Source organism: Bombina bombina, chromosome 1 (genome assembly GCF_027579735.1).
Source record: "Bombina bombina isolate aBomBom1 chromosome 1, aBomBom1.pri, whole genome shotgun sequence".
Taxonomy (NCBI): domain Eukaryota; kingdom Metazoa; phylum Chordata; class Amphibia; order Anura; family Bombinatoridae; genus Bombina; species Bombina bombina.
In genome coordinates, this window is record NC_069499.1 from 1,444,491,119 (window position 1) to 1,444,515,941 (window position 24,823).

At 38.7% G+C, this 24,823-nt stretch overlaps 1 protein-coding gene across 1 annotated transcript in view; it reads right to left on the bottom strand.

Moving 5' to 3' along the window:
• Positions 1-2,161: 2,161 nt before the first annotated feature.
• LOC128643208 (extracellular calcium-sensing receptor-like) overlaps positions 2,162-24,823 on the bottom strand; it is a 75,503-nt gene continuing 52,841 nt past the window's right edge. The window contains exons 4-5 of the mRNA XM_053696195.1: positions 12,664-12,787; positions 2,162-3,093 (exon numbers count right to left, since the gene is read on the bottom strand). Coding sequence (XP_053552170.1) covers positions 2,180-3,093; positions 12,664-12,787 — 1,038 coding nt within the window. The 3' untranslated portion in view covers positions 2,162-2,179. The remainder of the gene's footprint in view (positions 3,094-12,663; positions 12,788-24,823) is intronic.

The following is a 24,823-nucleotide window of genomic DNA, read 5'->3' on the forward strand; positions in this document are numbered from 1 at the left end:
CAACCCCTTCTAACTTTTTGAGGCAAATTATACACCCCTTCTCCACAGTATCACCAATGACTTATCTTCATGAAAAAAATAAACATTTCTCAGGGTTGGGCCGTATAGGAATAATAAAGATGAACATCCTACCCAGAATACTTTATTACCTACAAACCCTTCCCATCCCTTTACACCACACATATCTTCAGTGCCTAAAGTACATGCTAGAAAAATATATTTGGAAACATATTAGACCCAGAGTCAATAAATGCTCTCTTTACCTTACAAAAGAAAAGGGTGGATTGGGCATGCCAAATTTAGATTGATTGTTTTTATCTTTGGGGAGGAGATATTTGGAAGGGGCAGTGAGTCTGTAGTTTAGCACCACACTTCTCTTACTTTTCAAATTTAGATCTTTACCAAAAAAGCAATTACTCTACAATTACAAGCAGAACTATGCGTGAACTCTCTGGATAAGATATGGGTACAACTGATCGCTGACATTTTCAAAACACCTAACATGGGTGTACTGGGATGACTACCCCTATCAACTAGACCCAAACAAGGGAAACATTATCCTTTCCTTGAGGACCTTTACCAGCAATGGCATAAGATTCTAAATACACATCCACATATCTCCATACCCTACTCTCCACTCCAAAACCAAAAGACCAAATCACTACACACATAAGCTAAATAATGATAAACAAATTACTTTCGGGCAACAAATTAAAAACCTTAGCAGAAATGGTGGAAGGTGACACACCTATGGAATGGTTTACATACACCCAAATCAAGCATTATTTAGACTCACGCCGCATGAAAAATTATATTGTACGATCCTTAACCCCCATACGAGAGTCTATGTCTCATGAACCCACTCTCCAAACATATTATATCTAAAACATATTGTCTCCTTCTGAATTCAGATGATGGTTCATGAGAGTTAGAGAATCCACTAACAAAAATAGGAATGGCACACAGTATTTTATAATCATACTAAAGCCTCTGTATCCTCCAAAGTACAGGAGATGAACTATAATTATTTGGCTAGATGGTATCATACTCCACAATGGCTCAAGCACATGTTTAAATATACAGATGGTAAGTGCTGGAGGGGTTGTGGAGGTAAGGGAACCCTGACACATATCTGGTGGGGATGAGAACCTTTTGGCTTGAGGTGTTAAAGAAAAAAGAAGCTAAACTGGACGTATCTATTTCTAGCTCAGCAGACATTTTAATATTCAATAACCTCCCAAAGATAAAGGATAAAGGCAAAACACATCTGTTATTTCTGATGCTAAATGGTGCTAAAGCTGTAATCCTCAAACATTGGAAGTCTGACAAAGTTCCTACTATACTGGAATGGGAAAACCAGGTGAACTGGATTCTCCAGATGGAAAGATACTGCTTTATGTGGGAAACAGGATAGAAATACACAAATATATTCTTGAACTCTGGAAGTCATGTAGTGATGGAGGTCTCCTTAAAGCACACATCAATGTTATCTGATACTTTTGTTTCCAAAAAATTAGTAGGTTTTTTTTTTTTTTACTCTCTCCCCCTCCTACCCCTTTCCCTCCTCCCTCCTCTCTCAAGCAACTTGGTAATAGCTCTCCCACGTCGCTCACACATAAGACACAATGCATCAATGTTTGTATTATGAATACAGTTTAAGATGTTTTATTATTGTTTTTAGTTTACAATGTTAAGAAAATTAAAAAGTAAGAGAATTTTGTTGAGCCAAGTTATAGGAGAAAGACTGTATAAAGGCAATGTCAATCTTGATTTACTTTCCATCAGCATGTGGACTTAAACAGGACTAAGAACTCTGATGGAGCAAAATAATACATTTCAATGTAAATTATTTGTATGTCTATTCTCCATTTTGTAATTTGAATATATTAATAAAGTTTATTTAAAATTGAAAAAAAAAATACAGATACATAAAACAAATTAATACAGGAGGATAAAGACAGAGATCCAAAAAGATTACAATTTAGAGGAATTAGAGTTTGTGTGCATAATTCTTATCTTAAATAAACAAAATACTACTAACTCTGAAATAGTTCCATATGCACGTCAAAGTATCAGTTAATTTTTTGCTCCAGAATTCTGATGGTTTGGAATGTGGGCCAAATTAGCACTTCAATTAGGTTGAGAACACTAGTGGGTAGGTTTCTGCATAAACTATTCATTATCTCTTCTTAGAATAATTTTTTCCTGTTATAAACTTCTTGCTGTTCAGCTCTGGTTGCAATAGAATTATATAGCACTTTGGGAAGAATATACAGGCAAGCAGACCAGCACTTGATGACAGAATGGCAAAAACTTCCACGGCTACCATAAGTCTACCTTTAGTGCTGAGATACGCTGGAATAAAGGTCACCCAAACACTAGCAAACACTAACATGCTGAATGTAATAAATTTGGCTTCATTAAAAGTGTCTGGGAGTTTCCTTGCTAGAAATGCTACTAGGAGGCTAATGGAGGCCAAGAGTCCCATGTAACCTAAAACACATGAAAATAATACTTTGGAACCTTCATTGCATTCAATAACAATTTTATCAATTTCTGATGCCGTGTTGAGTTGAGCAAAGGGGGCAGCCATAGCAAGCCAGGAAATACATAAAATTATCTGTATCATTGTACCCAATGGAACTATATACATAGGTATGCGGAATCCCACTAGTTTTTTTATTTTGCTGTCTGGGTTAGTAGCACTAAAAACCATAATGACTGTGATTGTCTTGGCCAGTACTGCAGAAAGACAAATAGAGAAAATGACACTGAACACCACCTGCCGTAGCATACAAGTTGTCATAGTGGGATGGCCAATAAATAATAAGGAGCAGAGAAAGCAAAGCATGAGAGAAATAAGGAGGAGGTAGCTCAGTTCCCTGTTGTTGGCCTTTACTATTGGAGTTTTATGTTTTCTTATAAACAGGCAGAGCACAGCAAATGTAAGGAAACTAAAAATGATGGAAATATAGGCCAGAGAAGATCCCAACAATTCTTCATAGGAAAGGTACTGGATTGGTTTTGGCACACACATCTCTTTTCTGATATCAGGCCATTTATCTTCAGGGCACTTGAGGCATTCACTGTTATCTGTCAAAAAGAAAAAAATATATATTTCATTGCCCATATCTTACTCATTATCCTAATTGTCTGTCCCTACTTAGAACACATCTATGTCTATTTTAGATTTCCTTTATAACTGTCCTTTTTCTGCTTGAAACATTTTTTACTATGGTTTTCATTTCTACAAATCTTATATTGCCAGAATATTGTCCTAGTATTGCGCCCATACATGTCTCCTTATATCTCTCTCAAACACACGTTGTCCCTAGTTTACCAGTGTTCTCCATTATAATTTTCTTTTTCCTTCCACATATATTTTCCTCTGTCTCATTGTGTCCTTTTTCTTCATGTATCCCTTATTTCATTGTTCATTGTTTCAGTATTTTTACTGCTACATACCCTATAATACCAGAATATTTTCCTTAAATCTCTCTTTCCTCCTACTTTATCTAACACCTCAACAACACCATGGGGTAAATTTACTAAATATCGAGCAGGCATGATTCGTTTTAATGAATCATGTCCACTTGAGATCTCTAAATGTCGACAGCATACGCTGTCAGCATTTATCATTGCACAAGTATTTCTAGTGAAATGCTTGTGCAATGCAGCCCCTGCTCACTGGTGGCCAATCGGCCACTAGCAGGGGCTGTCAATCATCCCGATCACGTTGGATTAGGATGATTTCAATCTGCCACCTAAAAGGGGTGGACAGGTTAAGGAGCAGCGGTCCTATGGGACTCCAAAGCAGCAGCCGCTGCTTCATAAATGGAGCCCTATATTTCAAATTTGTATTTGATGTGTTGAGTGTTTAAGTAATCAAAGCAGTGAGGGTTCAGTTTTAATAGCCACCACACTATGATAATTAATTAGGACTTGCATTTTCTATAAATGGAAGGGAACCCTGTTTATGTAAAATAACCTGTGGTTGGGTAGAATAGGTTAATATTATTTTTTTATTTTTTTTTTGGGGGGGGATTAGGTGGTGGGCTAAAGAAGTTGCTGAGGAGGAACAGTTTAAGGGATATATGTTAGAGGTGTGCAATTGGGGATTCAGAAAGGGATTTAGATTTAAGGGAAAGATTAAAGCGAGGAGAGTCATGTAGTGGAGTTTCGATTTAAGGAGGTATTAAAAATGGGGGAGGGGGGTTAAGTTAAGGGCATCTTTCCTGATGGGGGTATTGTGGTAGTATGATTTCATAGGGTTTATATGGTATTAGGCATATTGCTACAAGAGTATCAGTGAACTGAGTCTAATAAATTTTAAACTAATGTGACTCACTTACTGTATATTGCAATGAGGAGCTGAAAGGGGAAAGGATGTTAACCCCTTAGTGACCGAGGACGTGCAGGGTACGTCTGAAAAAAAAAGGCAGTTAACGCCTGACGACGTACCCTGCACGTCCTCGGCTAAAGTGAGTGCTGGAAGCGATCAAGATCGCTTTCAGGCACTATTACAGTACCGCAGAGATGCCTCGATGTCTGGGCATCCCTGCAGTGCTGTTACGGAGTGCCGGGACCGGAGCGATCACTCCCCCTTGAGTGATCACTTCCGGTTTTGCTCCACGTGGAGCCCGGCAGTGCAGCAGAGCATCGGAAGCGATCGGACACGCTTCCGATGCTCTGCTAGTGTGCTAAGTGCCTCGGTGGGTCGAGGCACTTAGTTAGTATATAAAGTTGATTAAAAATTGGGGGTAAAAAATAAAATATTAAATAAAAAAGCCCCCACATATAGCCCCCCCCCCTCCCCCATGAGGCTTCCAAAATGGCGATGCCCAGTGCATCATGGGGCCTCTGGGGGTGTCCCTAGCCTGTCTCACCATAGGGGCAAGCTAGGGTCACCCAATCTGAGCCTTCTTAGAAAAAAAAAATAATAATAATAAAATCTCCCATTTGTCTGATCAGGTCAATATTTGTAAATATTGACTCTGATCAGTGTGGATCTCCCTCCCTCTCCTCACTTGCTATTTTGTTGGAGAGAGAGAGAGACCTGTATTTTAGCAGAGAGAGATTTATTTCTTTTATTTGTTAAAAAATTTAAAATCCAAAGGCTCTTTTCAGAGTCATTAACCCCTAGCTTGCCAGTGATCACTATAAATCACTGGCAGTAGCACAGCTGCACTTTTTTTTGCTGTCTGTGCATTTTTTTAGGGGTTAATTTTTGTTGTTGTATTTTTTTTAAAAAAATTAAAGGCTCCTTTCAGAGCCATTTAGCTAATTTAATTTAATTTAAAGACTATTTAACCCCTAGCTTGCCAGTGATCGCTATACATCACTGGCATTAGCATAGCTGTACTTTTTTGCTGTCTGTGCATTTTTTAGGGGTTAATTTTTGTTGTTGTAATTTTTTAAAAACCCAAACGCTCCTTTCAGAGCCATTTAGCTAATTTAATTTAATTTAAATAGTATTTAACCCCTAGCTTGCCAGTGATCGCTATAAATCACTGGCATTAGCATAGCTGTACTTTTTTGCTGTCTGTGCATTTTTTAGGGGTTAATTTTTGATGTTGTAATTTTTTTAAAAACCCAAAGGCTCCTTTCAGAGCCATTTAGCTAATTTAATTTAATTTAAAGAGTATTTAACCCCTAGCTTGCCAGTGATCGCTATAAATCACTGGCATTAGCATAGCTGTACTTTTTTGCTGTCTGTGCATTTTTTTAGGGGTTAATTTTTGTTGTTGTAATTTTTTAAAAACTCAAAGGCTCCTTTCAGAGCCATTTAGCTAATTTAATTTAATTTAAAGAGTATTTAACCCCTAGCTTGCCAGTGATCGCTATAAATCACTGGCATTAGCATAGCTGTACTTTTTAAAAAAAAACCCAAAGGCCATTTAATTAATTAATTAATTTTGGTTTTCTGTGACAGATACAATAATGTCAAAGAAAACATATAGTGCTGAGGAGGCATATGCCATCCTTGCGTCAGAGTCAGATGCCTCTATGTCTGACTCAGACCCCAATTTTGACCCTGCCATATGCTCAGATACATCATTAGATGCAGTCTCAACTGATAGTGATGTATCTGTGGCTGCTAGCCCCCCTGCCAGCCCCCCTGCTAGCCCCCCTGCCAGCCCCCCTGCTAGAAGGAGGCGTGTTGCTGCCATTGCCGCTGAAGAGTGGGTAACGCCTCATCTCCAGAGGCCAGATATCCCACCTTTCACAGCAAATGCTGGCATAAATATAGATGTGGCAGGTTTTAGCCCCCAACAGTTTCTGGAGGTGTTTCTGGGTGATGATGTATTGGGGAACATTGTCGCCCAAACTAATTTATATGCCCATCAGTACCGTGCTGCAAAGCCTGAAACATATTTGGCAAAGCAGCAATGGGCCCCCATCAATGTGCCAGAATTTAAAAAATTCTGGGCATTGACTATGCTGATGGGCATCATAAAGAAACCCTCCGTTCGCTCCTACTGGAGCAGTAGCCCCATCTGCTCTACCCCCATTTTCTCCCAGAGTATGTCGAGGCAGAGATATGAAATGATTCTTCATTTCATGCACTTCAGCGACAACAGCCTGTGCCCCCCTAGGGAGCATCCCCAATTTGACAGGCTGTATAAAATCCGCCCCCTGATTACCCACTTTTCTGCCAGGTTTGCAGAGGCTTATACACCTGGAAGGAATATATGCGTTGATGAATCCCTGATGAAGTATAAGGGAAGGCTGGGATTCAAGCAGTATATTCCTTCAAAGCGCTCCAGGTATGGGGTAAAGGTGTATAAGCTCTGTGAGAGCGAGACTGGGTATACTCAGGCCTTCCGGGTGTATGAGGGAAAGGATAGCCACCTTGACCCTCCAGGTTGCCCAGAACATATGGGAACCACTGGCAAGATTGTCTGGGACCTGATATTACCCCTAATGAACAAAGGGTATCACTTGTACTTAGACAATTTTTATACAAGTGTCCTTTTGTTCAAGCTACTGTATTGCTTTGATACAGTAGCTTGCGGTACTATTAAAAAGAACCGCAAAGGTTTCCCAGGACAACTTGTACGCACCCGGCTACGAAGGGGGGAGACCTCTGCTCTGCGCCAAGAGGAGCTGTTGGCACTGAAGTACAGAGACAAGAAGGATGTATACCTTCTTACCACCATCCACACAGAGAGGACGGTGGCGGTCTCTGTACGTGGCAGAGCTGAGATCATAAGGAAGCCAGTGTGCATCAAGTCTTATAACCGACATATGGGTGGGGTTGATCTGGCAGATCAGCTGCTGCAGCCCTACCTAATTATGCGGAAGACAAGGGCCTGGTACAAAAAGGTTGCAATTTACCTAATGCAGATTGCAACCCACAACGCTTTTTTGTTGTTCAAAAAAGCAAACCCCGGAATGAAACAGACTTTTTTACAATTTCAGCTCCAGATCATTTCGGGGATTTTGTACCATGATGCACCTGCTCCCCGGGCGGTGATGGGAGAGAGCAGAGTTGGGGCTACTCATTTTATTTTTAAAATCCCCCCTACTGCCGCAAAGCAGAGACCACAAAAAAAATGCAGAGTCTGTACCAAGAGGGGGCAGAGAAGGGACACTGTATATCACTGTCCTGATTGCCCTGGACAGCCTGGACTCTGCATTGGGGACTGCTTCAAGCGGTACCATACAATGGTCAATTTTTAAAAAATAAATACATTTGCTGTAATTTTTTTTTGTTATGTTTACTGTTAATTTTTTTGTTGTTATTTTTTTACTTTTAATGTGCCAGATTTTTACATTTCACTAATATATTTTTTTTTCTAAAATGGGGCTGTTCTTTTTTTTTTTTTTTTACAAAAACCCCTGTCAAACCTATGCATGGGGGACATAGGTGTTCTCAAGGTGCCTTGCAGAAAACAACCTGTAGTATTTTTTTTGCACTAACTTACAACAGTCTCTCCTAAATCATAGTCAAAAAGCAATGTGTGTGTAAAAATGAAAATTGAAAAATTGCCACCATACACTTTCTCCAATTTTTTTGGCTAAAAAGCCATCAAAGCACACCATATACAATACCTTGGGGTGTCAACATTTCAAAAATATGCACATTCATGGCAATAAATAAAAGTGGGGTTTACAATAGGCCCCAAACTAAAGATAGGCCTATCAGAAGAAATACTCTCACTTAATAACTAAAATCACAAGTCATAAAATTGTAACATAACCTTCCCAAAATCCTGGCAAACCTATGCATGGGGGGCATAGGTGTACTCAGGGTGCCTAGCAGAAAACAACCTGAAGTATTTTTTTGCACTAACTTAACAACAGTCTCTCCTAAATAATAGTCAAAAAGCAATGTGTGTGTAAAAATGAAAATTGAAAAAATGCCACCATACACTTTCTCCAATTTTTTTAGCTAAAACAGTTACTTCAAATGCATCAAAGCACACCATATACAATACCTTGGGGTGTCAACATTTCAAAAATATGCACATTCATGGAAACAAATAAATTGGGGTATGTTAAAATACCCCCAAAAAGACAATAGGCAAAGAAAATATGTTAAATGTGAAAAAAAATCACAAACGCATGTTGGACATTTGGCATTACACCCCCCGAACAAGCCAAGAAACTTATGCATAGGTGGTATCACTGTACTCAGGAGATGTTGGTGAACACATATTGGTCTTCTTTGGCAGTAACACATAACAGGAGCTGAGAATTCATGTCTAAAGTACAATGTGTGTGAAAAATACACAAAAAATGACTGCATAATAGTTTGACAAAGAATTAGTGCATGGAAAGTGTTAAAATACCAGCATTTGAAATACCCTAGGGTGTCTACTTTTCAAAAATATATGGTTTGATGGGGGTAAATTACATTGGCCGGCTTCAGAAATGTCCTACATAGGACATGGGTGCATGGGATGTGAAAATTCGAAGTTGAAAAACTGGAATGCGCCCCCTAAAAATAAGGCCTTTTAGCCCCCAGAGAACCCAACACACCTATACATGGGTGGTATCACTGTACTCAGGAGATGTTGTTGAATACATATTGAGGTTTTTTTTGGCAGTAACACATAACAGGGACTGAGAATATATGCCTAAAGTACAATGTGTGTGAAAAATAATGCAAAAAAATGACTACCTAAAAGTTTGACAAAGACTAGTGGTTGAATTAGTGCATGGAAAGTGTTAAAATACCAGCATTTGAAATACCCTAGGGTGTCTACTTTTCAAAAATATATGGTTTGATGGGGGTAATTTACATTGGCCGGCTTCAGAAATGTCCCAAATAGGACATGGGTGCATGATGACAGATGTGAAAATTCCAAGTTGAAAAACTGGAATGCGCCCCCTAAAATTAAGGCCTTTTAGCCCCCAGAGAACCCGACACACCTATACATGGGTGGTATCACTGTACTCAGGAGATGTTGTTGAATACATATTGAGGTTTTTTTTTGGCAGTAACACATAACAGGGACTGAGAATATATGCCTAAAGTACAATGTGTGTGAAAAATAATGCAAAAAAATGACTACCTAAAAGTTTGACAAAGACTAGTGGTTGAATTAGTGCATGGAAAGTGTTAAAATACCAGCATTTGAAATACCCTAGGGTGTCTACTTTTCAAAAATATATGGTTTGATGGGGGTAATTTACATTGGCCGGCTTCAGAAATGTCCCAAATAGGACATGGGTGCATGATGACAGATGTGAAAATTCCAAGTTGAAAAACTGGAATGTGCCCCCTAAAATTAAGGCCTTTTAGCCCCCAGAGAACCCGACACACCTATACATGGGTGGTATCACTGTACTCAGGAGATGTTGTTGAATACATATTGAGGTTTTTTTTGGCAGTAACACATAACAGGGACTGAGAATATATGCCTAAAGTACAATGTGTGTGAAAAATAATGCAAAAAAATGACTACCTAAAAGTTTGACAAAGACTAGTGGTTGAATTAGTGCATGGAAAGTGTTAAAATACCAGCATTTGAAATACCCTAGGGTGTCTACTTTTCAAAAATATATGGTTTGATGGGGGTAATTTACATTGGCCGGCTTCAGAAATGTCCCAAATAGGACATGGGTGCATGATGACAGATGTGAAAATTCCAAGTTGAAAAACTGGAATGTGCCCCCTAAAATGAAGGCCTTTTAGCCCCCAGAGAACCCGACACACCTATACATGGGTGGTATCACTGTACTCAGGAGATGTTGTTGAATACATATTGAGGTTTTTTTTGGCAGTAACACATAACAGGGACTGAGAATATATGCCTAAAGTACAATGTGTGTGAAAAATAATGCAAAAAAATGACTACCTAAAAGTTTGACAAAGACTAGTGGTTGAATTAGTGCATGGAAAGTGTTAAAATACCAGCATTTGAAATACCCTAGGGTGTCTACTTTTCAAAAATATATGGTTTGATGGGGGTAATTTACATTGGCCGGCTTCAGAAATGTCCCAAATAGGACATGGGTGCATGATGACAGATGTGAAAATTCCAAGTTGAAAAACTGGAATGCGCCCCCTAAAATTAAGGCCTTTTAGCCCCCAGAGAACCCGACACACCTATACATGGGTGGTATCACTGTACTCAGGAGATGTTGTTGAATACATATTGAGGTTTTTTTTGGCAGTAACACATAACAGGGACTGAGAATATATGCCTAAAGTACAATGTGTGTGAAAAATAATGCAAAAAAATGACTACCTAAAAGTTTGACAAAGACTAGTGGTTGAATTAGTGCATGGAAAGTGTTAAAATACCAGTATTTGAAATACCCTAGGGTGTCTACTTTTCAAAAATATATGGTTTGATGGGGTAATTTACATTGGCCGGCTTCAGAAATGTCCCAAATAGGACATGGATGCATGATGACAGATGTGAAAATTCCAAGTTGAAAAACTGGAATGCGCCCCCTAAAATTAAGGCCTTTTAGCCCCCAGAGAACCCGACACACCTATACATGGGTGGTATCACTGTACTCAGGAGATGTTGTTGAATACATATTGAGGTTTTTTTTGGCAGTAACACATAACAGGGACTGAGAATATATGCCTAAATTACAATGTGTGTGAAAAATAATGCAAAAAAATGACTACCTAAAGGTTTGACAAAGACTAGTGGTTGAATTAGTGCATGGAAAGTGTTAAAATACCAGCATTTGAAATACCCTAGGGTGTCTACTTTTCAAAAATATATGGTTTGATGGGGGTAATTTACATTGGCCGGCTTCAGAAATGTCCCAAATAGGACATGGGTGCATGATGACAGATGTGAAAATTCCAAGTTGAAAAACTGGAATGCGCCCCCTAAAATTAAGGCCTTTTAGCCCCCAGAGAACCCGACACACCTATACATGGGTGGTATCACTGTACTCAGATGTTGTTGCTGAACACATATTGAGGTGTTTTTCGTCAGTAACATATAACAGGAACTGAGAATCCATGCCTAAAGTACAATGCGTGTGAAAAATAACACACCAAAATGACTACCTAAAAGTTTGACAAAGACTGGTGGTTGAATTAGAGCATGCAAAGTGTTAAAATACCAGCATTTGAAATACCCTAGGGTGTCTACTTTTTAAAAATATATGGTTTGATGGGGGTAATTTGCATTGTCCGGCTTCAGAAATGTCCCAAATAGGACATGGGTGCATGACGACAGATGTGAAAATTCCAAATTAAAAAACTGGAATGCGCCCCCTAAAAATAAGGCCTTTTAGCCCCCAGAGAACCCAACAGACCTATACATGGGTGGTATCACTGTACTCAGGAGATGCTGCTGAAGACATATTGGGGTGTTATTTGGCAGTAACCCTTAACGTTCTCAGTAAATGTATTCTTGAATTGCTATTTTGTCAAAAAATCACCACTTTTTTTTTTTTTTTTCAAACTTTGGCATAGATTGGTGGTAAAATAGTTGCATGGAAAGAGTCAAAATACCCCATGTTTAATACCTTAGGTTGTGTTCTTTTAAAAAATATATATATGTGAAGGGTTAATCAGGGATTCCTGACAGATATCAGTGTTCCAATGTAACTATCGCTAATTTTTTAAAAAAATTTTTGGAAATAGCAAAGTGCTACTTGTACTTATTGCCCTATAACTTGCAAAAAAAGCAAAGAACATGTAAACATTGAGTATTTCTAAACTCAGGACAAAATTTAGAAACTATTTAGCATGGGAGTTTTTTGGTAGTTGTTGAAGTGTAGGAGATTTTGAGGGTCAAAGTTAGAAAAAGTGTGTTTTTTTCAATTTTTTCCTCATATTTTATAAATTTTTTTATAGTAAATTATAAGATATGATGAAAATAATGGTATCTTTAGAAAGTCCATTTAATGGCGAGAAAAACGGTATATAATATGTGTGGGTACAGTAAATGAGTAAGAGGAAAATTACAGCTAAACACAAACACCGCAGAAATGTAAAAATAGCCTTGGTCCCAAACGGACAGAAAATGGAAAAGTGCTGCGGTCATTAAGGGGTTAAATCAATGAGGACAATCATATTTTCAACATTAACACATATTATAGCTGCTTCTGCATTTTTGTGTGTCTGAAGCCAAAAATTGTAGCCAAAGGGTTCAGTTTGTAGTGACTCTTGCTAAACAGTGTTCTCAAATGTGTTCTAGCCCATTTTAAAGCATTTGTTATGGCAAATCTACTACAAACCTAAAGGGTTGACAATCTCTCCTTCAGAACAGGGTAAACAGTCAAAACAGCACATTTTTTGTGTTTTCTGTGCAGCTTTTCTGTGGCCTATTGGGCATGGAGCTGTGCAGATTGAGAGAGGAACCTGTAATAAAAAATAGCAATGGTTAAACAATATAATAGATTGTTTAAAAAAGATCATGGGTTATTTTTATCATGTTACATTTTTTATTAATACTATTATTTTTAACGTTTACAAAAATAAATATATATAAAATTATTTTATCAAGCCAGTTGTGCTTTATTCTGCTACTGAGATATAGCTTTTAACCCCCAGTATCTCTATCTCACTGTCTTATAATTACTATTATCAGTTATTTGTCACGTGCCATCAGATTCAGCAGCGCGACTCTTCTTGCACTTCTATCATACTGCACCTGTCCCAAGGAACTCTTTTTATCAATCTTTTTTAATAATACCAAAAAAGATAATAGCATTGATGGATAATACATGCATGATAAAAAGACAGGTAATGCAGCACTCATTAAAGGAACAGCCTACACCAGCATTTTTATTTTTAAAAATATAGATAATCCCTTTGTTACCCATTCCCCAGTTTTATATAACCAACACAGTTATATTAATATACTTTTTATATCCGTGATAACTTTTTATCTAAGCCTATGCAGACTGCCCCCTTATTTCAGTTCTTTTGACAGACTTGCATTTGAGCCAATCAGTGCTGACTCCTAGGTAACTCCACATACGTGAGCACAATGTTATCTATATTGCACACATGAACTAATGCCATCTAACTGTGAAAAATTTACAAAATGCATTCAGATAAGAGGCAGCCTTTTAAGAGCTAAGAAATTTGCATATGAGCCTCCTAGGTTTAGCTTTCAACTAACATTATCAAGACAACGAAACAAAATTGCTGATAAAAGTTAATTGGAAAGTAGTTAAAAATTACATGTTCTAGCTGAGTCATGAACATTTATTTTTTACTAAACTGTCCCTTGAAACAAAATGTGTTTATTAATTAAATAAATGAATAAATCTCAGGTAGTGTTAGGTGTCTCATGAATAGCTTCTAGTACACAAACCACAAAATTGAAAGACACTTAATAAATAAAGATGCACACAAGATTACAATAAAATATGGTTAAGTAACTGAGTTGTTTTTACAATCAATAACAAACTTGTGACCAAAACCATATAAAAGGCAAAACAACCTGAAGTCTAGCATCAACCTGACAATATAATGCCCCACTAAAGCCGTAACACCTCAGTGTGGTAAGAAATTGGATCTATGCTATCCTTGAGTGTTGTTTCACTGCCAAAATGGCATTCGGCCTTCTTAAGCAGCACCGCATAAATGTATTGCCTAATCTATGGCTATGTTTATATGGACATCAATCAAGTATCAGAAAGAGCAGGACATTTCTGCAAATAGTATATACAATTTAAGAGGATTTTCCTCAATACTTTCCTTCAGGACATCACATCTTGTATTTCAGACTTCCAACTTTGCCTCCACTGCTACTATCTTTTTTGATATTATTAAATATTATGGTATAAGAGCCTGCACCATTAAAAGCTATAATGTGGTTTTGTAAATTATGCATGATAGTTCTTCCTACTTTCTCTTTTGTACCTTTTCCTATATCTATTTTTAAATCTACTAGATTTGTTTTGTTTTCAAAGCTTTAAATCAGAATGTAGCTGGAAGAGAGAAACACAGCACATCCAATCTAAGAGTAAAAGTTTTTTTTTAATAATACAGACAATTTATGCTTACCTGATAAATTTATTTCTCTTGTGGTGTATCCAGTCCACGGATCATCCATTACTTGTGGGATATTCTCATTCCCAACAGGAAGTTGCAAGAGGACACCCACAGCAGAGCTGTAATATAGCTCCTCCCCTAACTGTCATAGCCAGTCATTCGAAAACAAGCCGAGAAAGGAGGAACCATAGGGTGTAGTGGTTACTGTAGTTTAAATTTAAAAATTACCTGCCTTAAAATGACAGGGCGGGCCGTGGACTGGATACACCACAAGAGAAATAAATTTATCAGGTAAGCATAAATTGTGTTTTCTCTTGTAAGGTGTATCCAGTCCACGGATCATCCATTACTTGTGGGATACCAATACCAAAGCTAAAGTACACGGATGAAGGGAGGGACAAGGCAGGAACTTAAATGGAAGGAACCACTGCCTGTAAAACCTTTCTCCCAAATATAGCCTCCGAAGAAGCAAAAGTATCAAATTTGTAAAATTTTGAAAAAGTATGAAGCGAAGACCAAGTCGCCGCTTTGCAAATCTGTTCAACAGAAGCCTCATTTTTAAAGGCCCAAGTGGAAGCCACAGCTCTAGTGGAATGAGCTGTAATCCTTTCAGGAGGCTGCTGTCCAGCAGTCTCATAGGCTAAGCGGATTAAGCTTCTTAGCCAAAAAGAAAAAGAGGTTGCCAAAGCCTTTTGACCTCTCCTCTGTCCAGAGTAGACAACAAAACAAAGCAGATGTTTGACGAAAATCTTTAGTAGCTTGTAAGTAAAACTTTAAAGCACAGACCACGTCCAGATTGTGTAACACAAGGATGGAACCACAATCTCTTGATTGATATTTTTGTTAGATACCACCTTAGGTAAGAACCCAGGTTTGGTATGCAGAACTACCTTATCCGTATGAAAAATCAGATAAGGAGAATCACATTGTAAGGCAGATAGCTCAGAGACTCTACGAGCCGAGGAAATAGCTACCAAAAAAAAAAAAAAAAAAAAAAGAACTTTCCAAGATAAAAGTTTGATATCTATGGAATGAAGAGGTTCAAACGGAACTCCTTGAAGAACCTTAAGAACCAAGTTTAAGCTCCATGGTGGAGCAACAGGTTTAAACACAGGCTTGATTCAAACTAAAGCCTGACAAAATGCCTGAACGTCTGGAACATCTGCCAGACGCTAGTGCAAAAGAATAGACAGAGCAAAAATCTGTCCCTTTAAGAAACTAGCTGACAATCCTTTTTCCAAACCTTCTTGGAGAAAAGATAAAATCCTAGGAATCCTGACCTTACTCCATGAGTAACCCTTGGATTCACACCAATAAAGATATCTACGCCATACTTTATGGTAAATTTTCCTGGTGACAGGCTTTTGTGCCTGTATTAAGGTATCAATAACTGACTCGGAGAAGCCATGCTTTGATAAAATCAAGCATTCAATCTCCAGGCAGTCAGCCTCAGAGAAATTAGATTTGGATGGTTGAAAGGACCCTGAAGTAGAAGGTCCTGTCTCAGAGGCAGAGACCATGGTGGAAAGGATGACATGTCCACTAGATCTGCATACCAGGTCCTGCGTGGCCATGCAGGTGCTATCAGAATCACTGATGCTCTCTCCTGCTTGATCTTGGCAATCAGTCGAGGGAGCAGAGGAAACGGTGGAAACACATAAGCCAGGTTGAAGACCAGGGCGCTGCTAGAGAATCTATCAGTGTCGCCTTGGGATCCCTGGACCTGGATCCGTAACACGGAAGCTTGGCGTTCTGGCGAGACACCATGAGATCCAGTTCTGGTTTGCCCCAACGGAGAATCAGTTGTGCAAATACCTCCGGATGGAGTTCCCACTCTCCCGGATGAAAAGTCTGACGACTTAGAAAATCCGCCTCCCAGTGCTCTACACCTGGGATATGGATAGCTGATAGGTGGCAAGAGTGAATCTCTGCCCAGTGAATTATTTTTGAAACTTCTAACATCTCTAGGGAACTTCTTGTTCCCCCTCGATGGTTGATGTAAGCTACAGTCGTTATGTTGACCGACTGAAATCTGATGTACCTCAGAGTTGCTAACTGAGGCCAAACCTGAAGAGCCTTGAATATCGCTCTTAGATCCAGAATATTTATTGGAAGGAGAGACTCCTCCTGAGTCCACGATCCCTGAGCCTTCAGGGAGTTCCAGACTGCACCCCAACCTAGAAGGCTGGCATTTGTTGTTACAATAGTCCAATCTGGCCTGCGAAGGTCATACCTTTGGACAGATGGACCCGAGATAGCCACCAGGGAAGAGGATCCCTGGTCTCTTGGTCCAGATTCAGTTGAGGAGCCAAATCTGTGTAATCCCCGCTCCACTGACTGAGCCTGCATAGTTGCAGCGGTCTGAGATGTAATCGTGCAAACGGCACTATGTCCATTGCCGCTACCATTAAGCCTATTACTTCCATACACTGAGCCACCAAAGGGCGCGGAATGGAATGAAGAACCCGACAGGAATTTAGAAGCTTTGATAACCTGGACTCCGTCAAGGTAAATTTTCATTTCTACAGAATCTATCAGAGTCCCTAGAAAGGAAACTCTTGTGAGTGGGGATAGAGAACACTTTTCCTCGTTCACTTTCCACCCATGCGACCTCAGAAATGCCAGTACTACGTCCGTATGAGACTTGGCAATTTGGAAGTTTGACGCCTGTATCAGGATGTCGTCTAAATAAGGGGCTACTGCTATGCCCCGCGGCCTTAGGACCGCCAAAAGCGACCCTAGAACCTTTGTAAAGATTCTTGGGGCTGTAGCTAATCCAAAGGGAAGAGCTACAACTGGTAATGCCTGTCTTGAAAGGCAAACCTGAGAAACAGATGATGATCTTTGTGTATCGGAATGTGAAGATAAGCATCCTTTAGATCCACTGTAGTCATATATTGACCCTCCTGGATCAGTGGTAGGATGGTACGAATAGTTTCCATCTTGAACGATGGAACTTTGAGGAATTTGTTTAAGATCTTTAGATCCAAAATCGGTCTGAAGGTTCCCTCTTTTTTGGGAACCACAGACAGATTTGAGTAAAAACCCTGTTCCTGTTTCTCCTTTGGAACTGGATGGATCACTCCCATAACTAGGAGGTCCCGTACACAGTGTAAGAATGCCTCACTCTTTATCTGGTTTGCAGATAATTGTGAAAGGTGAAATCTCCCTTTTGGGGGGGAAGCTTTGAAGACCAGAAGATATCCCTGGGATATAATTTCCAACGCCCAGGGATCCTGAACATCTCTTGCCCACGCCTGGACGAAGAGTGAAAGTCTGCCCGCTACTAGATCCGTTACCGGATAGGGGGTCGTTCCTTCATGCTGTCTTAGAGGCAGCAGCAGGCTTTTTGACCTGCTTACCTTTTTTCCAGGTCTGGTTTGGTCTCCAGACCGTCTTGGATTGAGCAAAAGTTCCCTCTTGTTTATTATTAGAGGAAGTTGATGCCGCACCTGCCTTGAAGTTTCGAAAGGCACGAAAATTAGACTGTTTGGCCCTAGATTTGGACCTGTCCTGAGGAAGGGCACAACCTTTTCCTCCCGTGAGATCAGCAATAATCTCCTTCAAACCAGGCCCGAATAGGGTCTGCCCCTTGAAGGGAATGTTAAGTAGCTTAGATTTTAAAGTCACGTCAGCTGACCGTGATTTAAGCCATAGCGCTCTGCGCGCCTGTATAGCAAAACCAGAATTCTTAGCCGTTAGTTTATTCAAATGAACAATGGCATCAGAAATAAAATAATTGGCTAGCTTAAGTGCTCTAAGTTTGCCAAGTATGTCATCCAATGGAGTCTCTACCTGTAAAGCCTCTTCCAGAGACTCAAACCAGTACGCCGCAGCAGCAGTGACAGGGGCAATGCATGCAATGGGCTGTAGGATAAAACCTTGTTGAATAAATATTTTCTTAAGGTAACCTTCTAATTTTTTATCCATTGGCTCTAAAAAAGCACAACTGTCCTCGACAGGGATAGTAGTATGCTTTGCTAGAGTAGAAACTGCTCCCTCCACCTTAGGGACTGTCTGCCATAAGTCCCGTGTGGTGGCGTCTATTGGAAAACATTTTTCTAAAAATAGGAGGGGAAGAGAACGGCACACCTGGTCTATCCCATTCCTTATTAATAATTTCTGTAAACCTTTTAGGTATTGGAAAAACATCAGTACACACCGGCACTGCAAAGCATTTATCCAGTCTACAAAATTTCTCTGGCACTGCAATGGTATCACAGTCTTTCAGAGCAGCTAAAACCTCCCTAAGTAACACGCAGAGGTGTTCAAGCTTAAATTTAAATGTAGAAATATTAGAATCAGGTATCTTTCCTGAGTCATTAACATCACCCACTGACTGAAGCTCTCCTTCCTCAGCTTCTGCATATTGTGAGGCAGTATCAGACATGGTTCTTAAAGCATCAGTATGCTCTGCATTTTGTCTCACCCCAGAGCTATCTCGCTAACCTCTAAGTTCAGGTAGTCTGGCTAATACCGCTGACAGTGTATTATCCATGACTGTCGCCATGTCTTGTAAAGTAAACGCTATGGGCGCCCTAGATGTACTTGGCGCCATTTGAGCGTGAGTCCCTATGGCGGGAGTCAAAGGGTCTGACACGTGGGGAGAGTTAGTCGGCATAACTTTCCCCTCGTCAGATTCCTCTGGTGATAATTTTTTTTAAAAACAGAATATGATCTTTATTGCATAAAATGAAATCAGTACATTTGGTACACATTCTAAGAGGGGGTTCCACCATGGCTTTTAAACATAATGAACAAGGAGTTTCTTCTATGTCAGACATGTTTATACAGACTAGCAATGAGACTAGCAACCTTGGAAAACACTTTAAATCAAGTTAACAAGCAAATATAAAAAACGGTACTGTGCCTTTAAGAGAAACAAATATTGTCAGAATTTGAAAAACAGTGAAAAAATGCAGTAAATCAAACGAAATTTTTACAGTGTATGTAATAGGCTAGCAGAGCATTGCATCCACTTGCAAATGGATGATTAACCCCTTAGTTCAAAAAAACGGATCAAAAAAACTAAATAGACTTTTTTTTTTTTTTTTTTTTTAAAACAGTCACAACCAACTGCCACAGCAAGCTGTGGTCCTACCTTCCCCAATAAAGGACTTTGGAAAGACTTTGAGCCCTTTAGAGATGTCCTATAGCATACAGGGGACTCCTGAGGGAAGCTGGATGTCACAGTTTGTAATTTTAACTGCACCAACTGTAACTTTTATACTATAACAGTGGAAAGCCTCAGAAAAACTGTTTCTAGTCAAAATTTAAGCCAGCCATGTGGAAAAAACTAGGCCCCAATAAAGTTTTATCACCAATGCATATATAAAAACGATTAAACATGCCAGCAAACGTTTATATTGCAATATCATAAGGGTATTACACCTGGGAGTAAGCATGATACCAGTCGTTATTAAATCACTGTATTCAGGCTTAACTTACATTAATCCGGTATCAGCAGCATTTTCTAGTGTTTTCCATCTCTAGAAAAAATTATAACTGCACATACCTGATAGCAGAATAAACTGCACGCCATTCTCTCGCTGAAGTTACCTCATCTGTGTAATCCCCTCAGACATATGTGAGAATAGCAATGGATCTTAGTTACAACCTGCTAAGATCATAGAAACCTCAGGCAGATTCTTCTTCTATTTACTGCCTGAGATAAAATAGCACAACTCCGGTACTATTTAAAAATAACAAACTTTTGATTGAAGAAAATAAACTAACTATATTTAACCACTCTCTCCTACAACATCCTAGCTTGTTGAGAGTTGCAAGAGAATGACTGGCTATGACAGTTAGGGGAGGAGCTATATTACAGCTCTGCTGTGGGTGTCCTCTTGCAACTTCCTGTTGGGAATGAGAATATCCCACAAGTAATGGATGATCCGTGGACTGGATACACCTTACAAGAGAAATCAGACATATATGTATGTAGAGAGATGCTCCGAGTCAATGAATCCAAGGAACGCCCAGGCTGGATGTTATCATTTCTCAGAGCCGCAACCGAGCTCTGTGCAAAAAAACTTGTGGCTCTCCATCAGGCCTGGAGTGTGAAGGGACTTCCGTGACGTCAGAGCATTGATGACCTCGACGCGTTTCATCCTATAACGTTAGAACTTTCTCAAGAGGGGTGAATACAGTTACAATGAGGTGTGGCCATATGTAGACCAAGACAAAATCTGATTGGACATAGATGATTTTAGATGCTATAAAATCAAAAGGTTATATCGGAGAAGTATATGGAAAAGCCGGTAGGCTTTGAGTAAATAAAGGACCAACCTAACCAGAAAATAAAGGTGAATCATATTCAAAAAAGTTAAAAAAACATTAAAATTTATGAAGCTATCTAATTATTCTATATATAAAAAGTTGATAACTAAACAAGCAAATCTTAATAAATAACCAGCTATTCCACAATATGAGCATCCAGATATAAGTGGAGAAAAACATATATATATATATATATATATATATATATATATATATATATATATATATATATATATATATATGAGTACACCCATAGACTAAATATGAAACTCCCAGTACATAGAAAAAAATACATAAAAGCATTCAGATCTAAATCAATATTTAATCATTTTGGGGATAAGGTTTACAATTGGAGTGTTTATTAGGTGGAACACCTTCAATGATTTTTATTCTGAGACAATCTGGATTGGACCCATGTTTCATTTTAAAATGATAGGATACACTGCGTGTGTCTAGTTTGTGAGTGATGTTATATTTATGTTAGCTGAATCTTTTCCACATTGTTCTCTTGGTTCGCCCTATATACATCAAATTACAATTGCAACTTAACATATAGACTACATACGTAGAGCTACACGTGAATTTACTATGGATGGTATATTCTTTGTCATTATTTGAATTATGAAAATTCTCTTGTTAACAAATGTGGGAACACATCCCACAGTGTGGAACACCACATTTTCTGGTACCTCTTAAGGTACCCAACCAGTTACTGGTATTGATGGCATTAGGAGGGCAATGACTAATGGATCTAAGTTTAGAAGGGGCTAAAATATTTTTAAAGTCTCAATTCTTGTTATAGGTGATAATAGGTATATCTGGTAATGTGCCCCCCAATATTGGGTCTGCTTTCAGTATACCCCAATGAGAGTTGAGTATTCATTCTATAGACTTGCTACCTTGATTATAGGTGGTGATAAATCTAATGTTGTCATCTTTAGTAGTCTTGTTAGATGGTAATGGTTTCAGCATATTGTATCTATTCATATGATGTACTTGTTTCTTCAAATTTTCTAAAAGTTCTTTGTCATAGCCCTTCTCTCGGAACCTGTCATCTATTAGTGTGGATTCCCTTTCATAGTCTGATTAGTGTGTGTAGTTTCTTTTGATAGGCTGGTATTGACCCAGTGGTATATTGCGTTTCCATCTCGAGAGATGGCCACTTATGGCGTTTTGAAGCCCGTTTCTATCTGTTGCTTCTTTAAAAATGTTAACAGCAACTTTGTTGTTGACAGCATTGAAAAGAGTTAAATTCAGAAAGTTTATATGTTCTTTGTGGGTATTATGAGTGAATTTAAGAAGATTCATGTTGTTGCTATTTATGTTGTCTATAAAATCAGTAATCATTACTTTGTCTCCTTTCCAGATGATTTTTACATCATCAATGTAGCAATGATAATGTATTATGTTACGTAAAAAATGGTTGTTATGCCAGATGCGATGATGTTCAAAAGAGCCCATGTAAATATTTGCATAAGAGGGTGCAAAAGTTGTACCCATTGCAGTCCCGTGTGTCTGTAAGAAGAAAGTTTGTTCAAATTTGAAATAATTGTGATCCAGTATAAATTTAATACTGGACAACAAGAATTTGAGTTGTTCTGGGGCCATATCTCCAGATCCAAGGCTGTCCCTGATAGCGTTGATACCAAGGTGATGGGGGATAGAAGTGTAGAGAGCAGCCCCATCACATGTGAGCCATACATAATCTTCACTCCAATCTATTCCTTCAAATGTATTGATCACGTGAGTGGTATCTCTAATATAGGAGGGCATATTTTTAAACACCAGTTGTAAGAAGAAGTCTATGTATGTGGATAAATTGCTAGTGAGAGAATTAATACCAGAAATGATGGGCTTCCCGGGTGGATTTTGAGAGTTGCTAAATCTGACAATGTCTTTACAAAAGATGAATTTAATTTCCTTTTAGAACCTCATCCCAGTATTCCCATGTTTTATCACTTAACTAAAGTCCATAAGTCCCTCATATATCCACCTGGGAGGCCCATAATTTCTGGTATTAATTCTCTCACTAGCAATTTATCCACATACATAGACTTCTTCTTACAATCGGTGGTTAAAAATATTCCCTCCTAAATTAGAGATACCACTCACGTGATCAATGCATTTGAAGGAATAGATTGGAGTGAAGATTATGTATGGCTCACATGTGATGTGGCCGCTCTCTACACTTGTATCCCCCATCACCTTGTTATAAACGCTATCAAGGACAGCCTTGGATCTGGAGATATGGCCCCAGAACAACTCAAATTCTTGTTGTATTAAATTTATACTGAATCACAATTATTTCGAATTTGAACTAACTTTCTTCTTACAGGCACATGGGACTGCAATAGGTACGATTTTTGTACCCTCTTATGCAAATATTTACATGGGCTCTTTTGAACATGTAATCATCATCTGGAAAGGGGACTAACTAATGATTACTGATTTCATAGACCACATAAATAGTAACAACATGAATCTTAAATTCACTCATAATACCCACAAAGAACATATAGACTTTCTGTATTTAACTCTTTTCAATGCTACCAACAACAAAGTTGCGGTTAAATTTATTTAGAAAAGCAACAGATAGAAACGGGCTTCTAAACGCCAGAATTGGCCATCTCTTGCAATGTACCACTGGGTCAATACCAGTGTATCAAAAGGAACTGCATACACCAATCAGACTATGAAAGGGAATCCACACTATTAGATGACAGGTTCTGAGAGAAGGGCTATGACAAAGAACTTTTAGAAAATGTGAAGAAACAAGTACATCATATGAATAAATACAATATGCTGAAACTATTGCCATCTAACAAGACTACTAAAGACGACAACATTAGATTTATGACCACCTATAATCAAGGTAACAAGTCTATAGAATGAATACTCAAATCTCATTGGGGTATACTGAAAGCAGACCCAATATTGTGGGGCACGTTACCAGATATACCTATATTCACCTATAAAAGGAATAGAGACCTTAAAAATATGTTAGCCCCTTCTAAACTTAGATCCATTACTCACCGCCCTCCTAATGCCATCCATATTAGTAACTGGTTGGGTAACTTTAGAGGTACCAGAAAATGTGGTGTTCCACCCTGTGGGATGTGTTCCCACATTTGTCAACAAGAGAATTTTCATAATTCAAATAATGACAAAGAATATACCATCTATAGCAAATTCACGTGTAGCTCTACGTATGTAGTCTATATGTTAATTTGCAATTGTAAATTAATGTATATAGGGCGCACCAAGAGAACAATGTGGAAAAGATTCAGTGAACATAAATATAACATCACTCACAAACTAGACACACACAGTGTATCCTATCATTTTAAAATGAAACATGGGTCCAATTCAGATTGTGGATAAATATTTCCAGTGCCTAAAAGCTACCACACAAACTCCTCCAAAATAGCAAGATCTCCCAACCAGATATTAAAAAAAAGAAACAAATAGGCAATAGGCGAGCGCTAAGGTAATCCCTTGGGGGGGATAATAAGCTAGCACTAAGGTAATCCCTTGGGGGGGATAAATAGCTTATTATCCCTCCCAAGGGATTACCTTAGCGCTCCCCTATTGCCTATTTGTTTCCAAATCAGATTGTCTAAGAATAAAAATCATTGAAGGTGTTCCACCCAATAAACACTCCAATAGGTTGAGAACCTTAGGCCAAAGAGACACCTTCTGGATCCATGAATTGGAAACCTTATCCCCAAAAGGATTAAATATTGATTTAGGTCTGAATGCTTTTATGTAATTTTTGCTATGTACTGGACGTTTAAAATTTAGTCTATGTGGTCTATTTAACAAGGACCAAATGGCTCCTGTTCCGAAAAGAAAAGAGGGTCTGGCAGCACATAGTAGTGATAAAATAATACGCTTTATTGAGCAATATTTCAGGCACACAGGTACATCATGGACTAAACGTCTGACGCGTTTCACGCCCCCTAGTGGCGCTTCATCAGAGACAACAGGTGTTCTAACCACAGCCTTCTTATAGGCAGGCCGTGGACAGGTACATATTTTAACCCTTCAATGTCATAATCATTATACACAGTAAACATTAAAAGGATACTTAATCATAAAATATGCTACAGT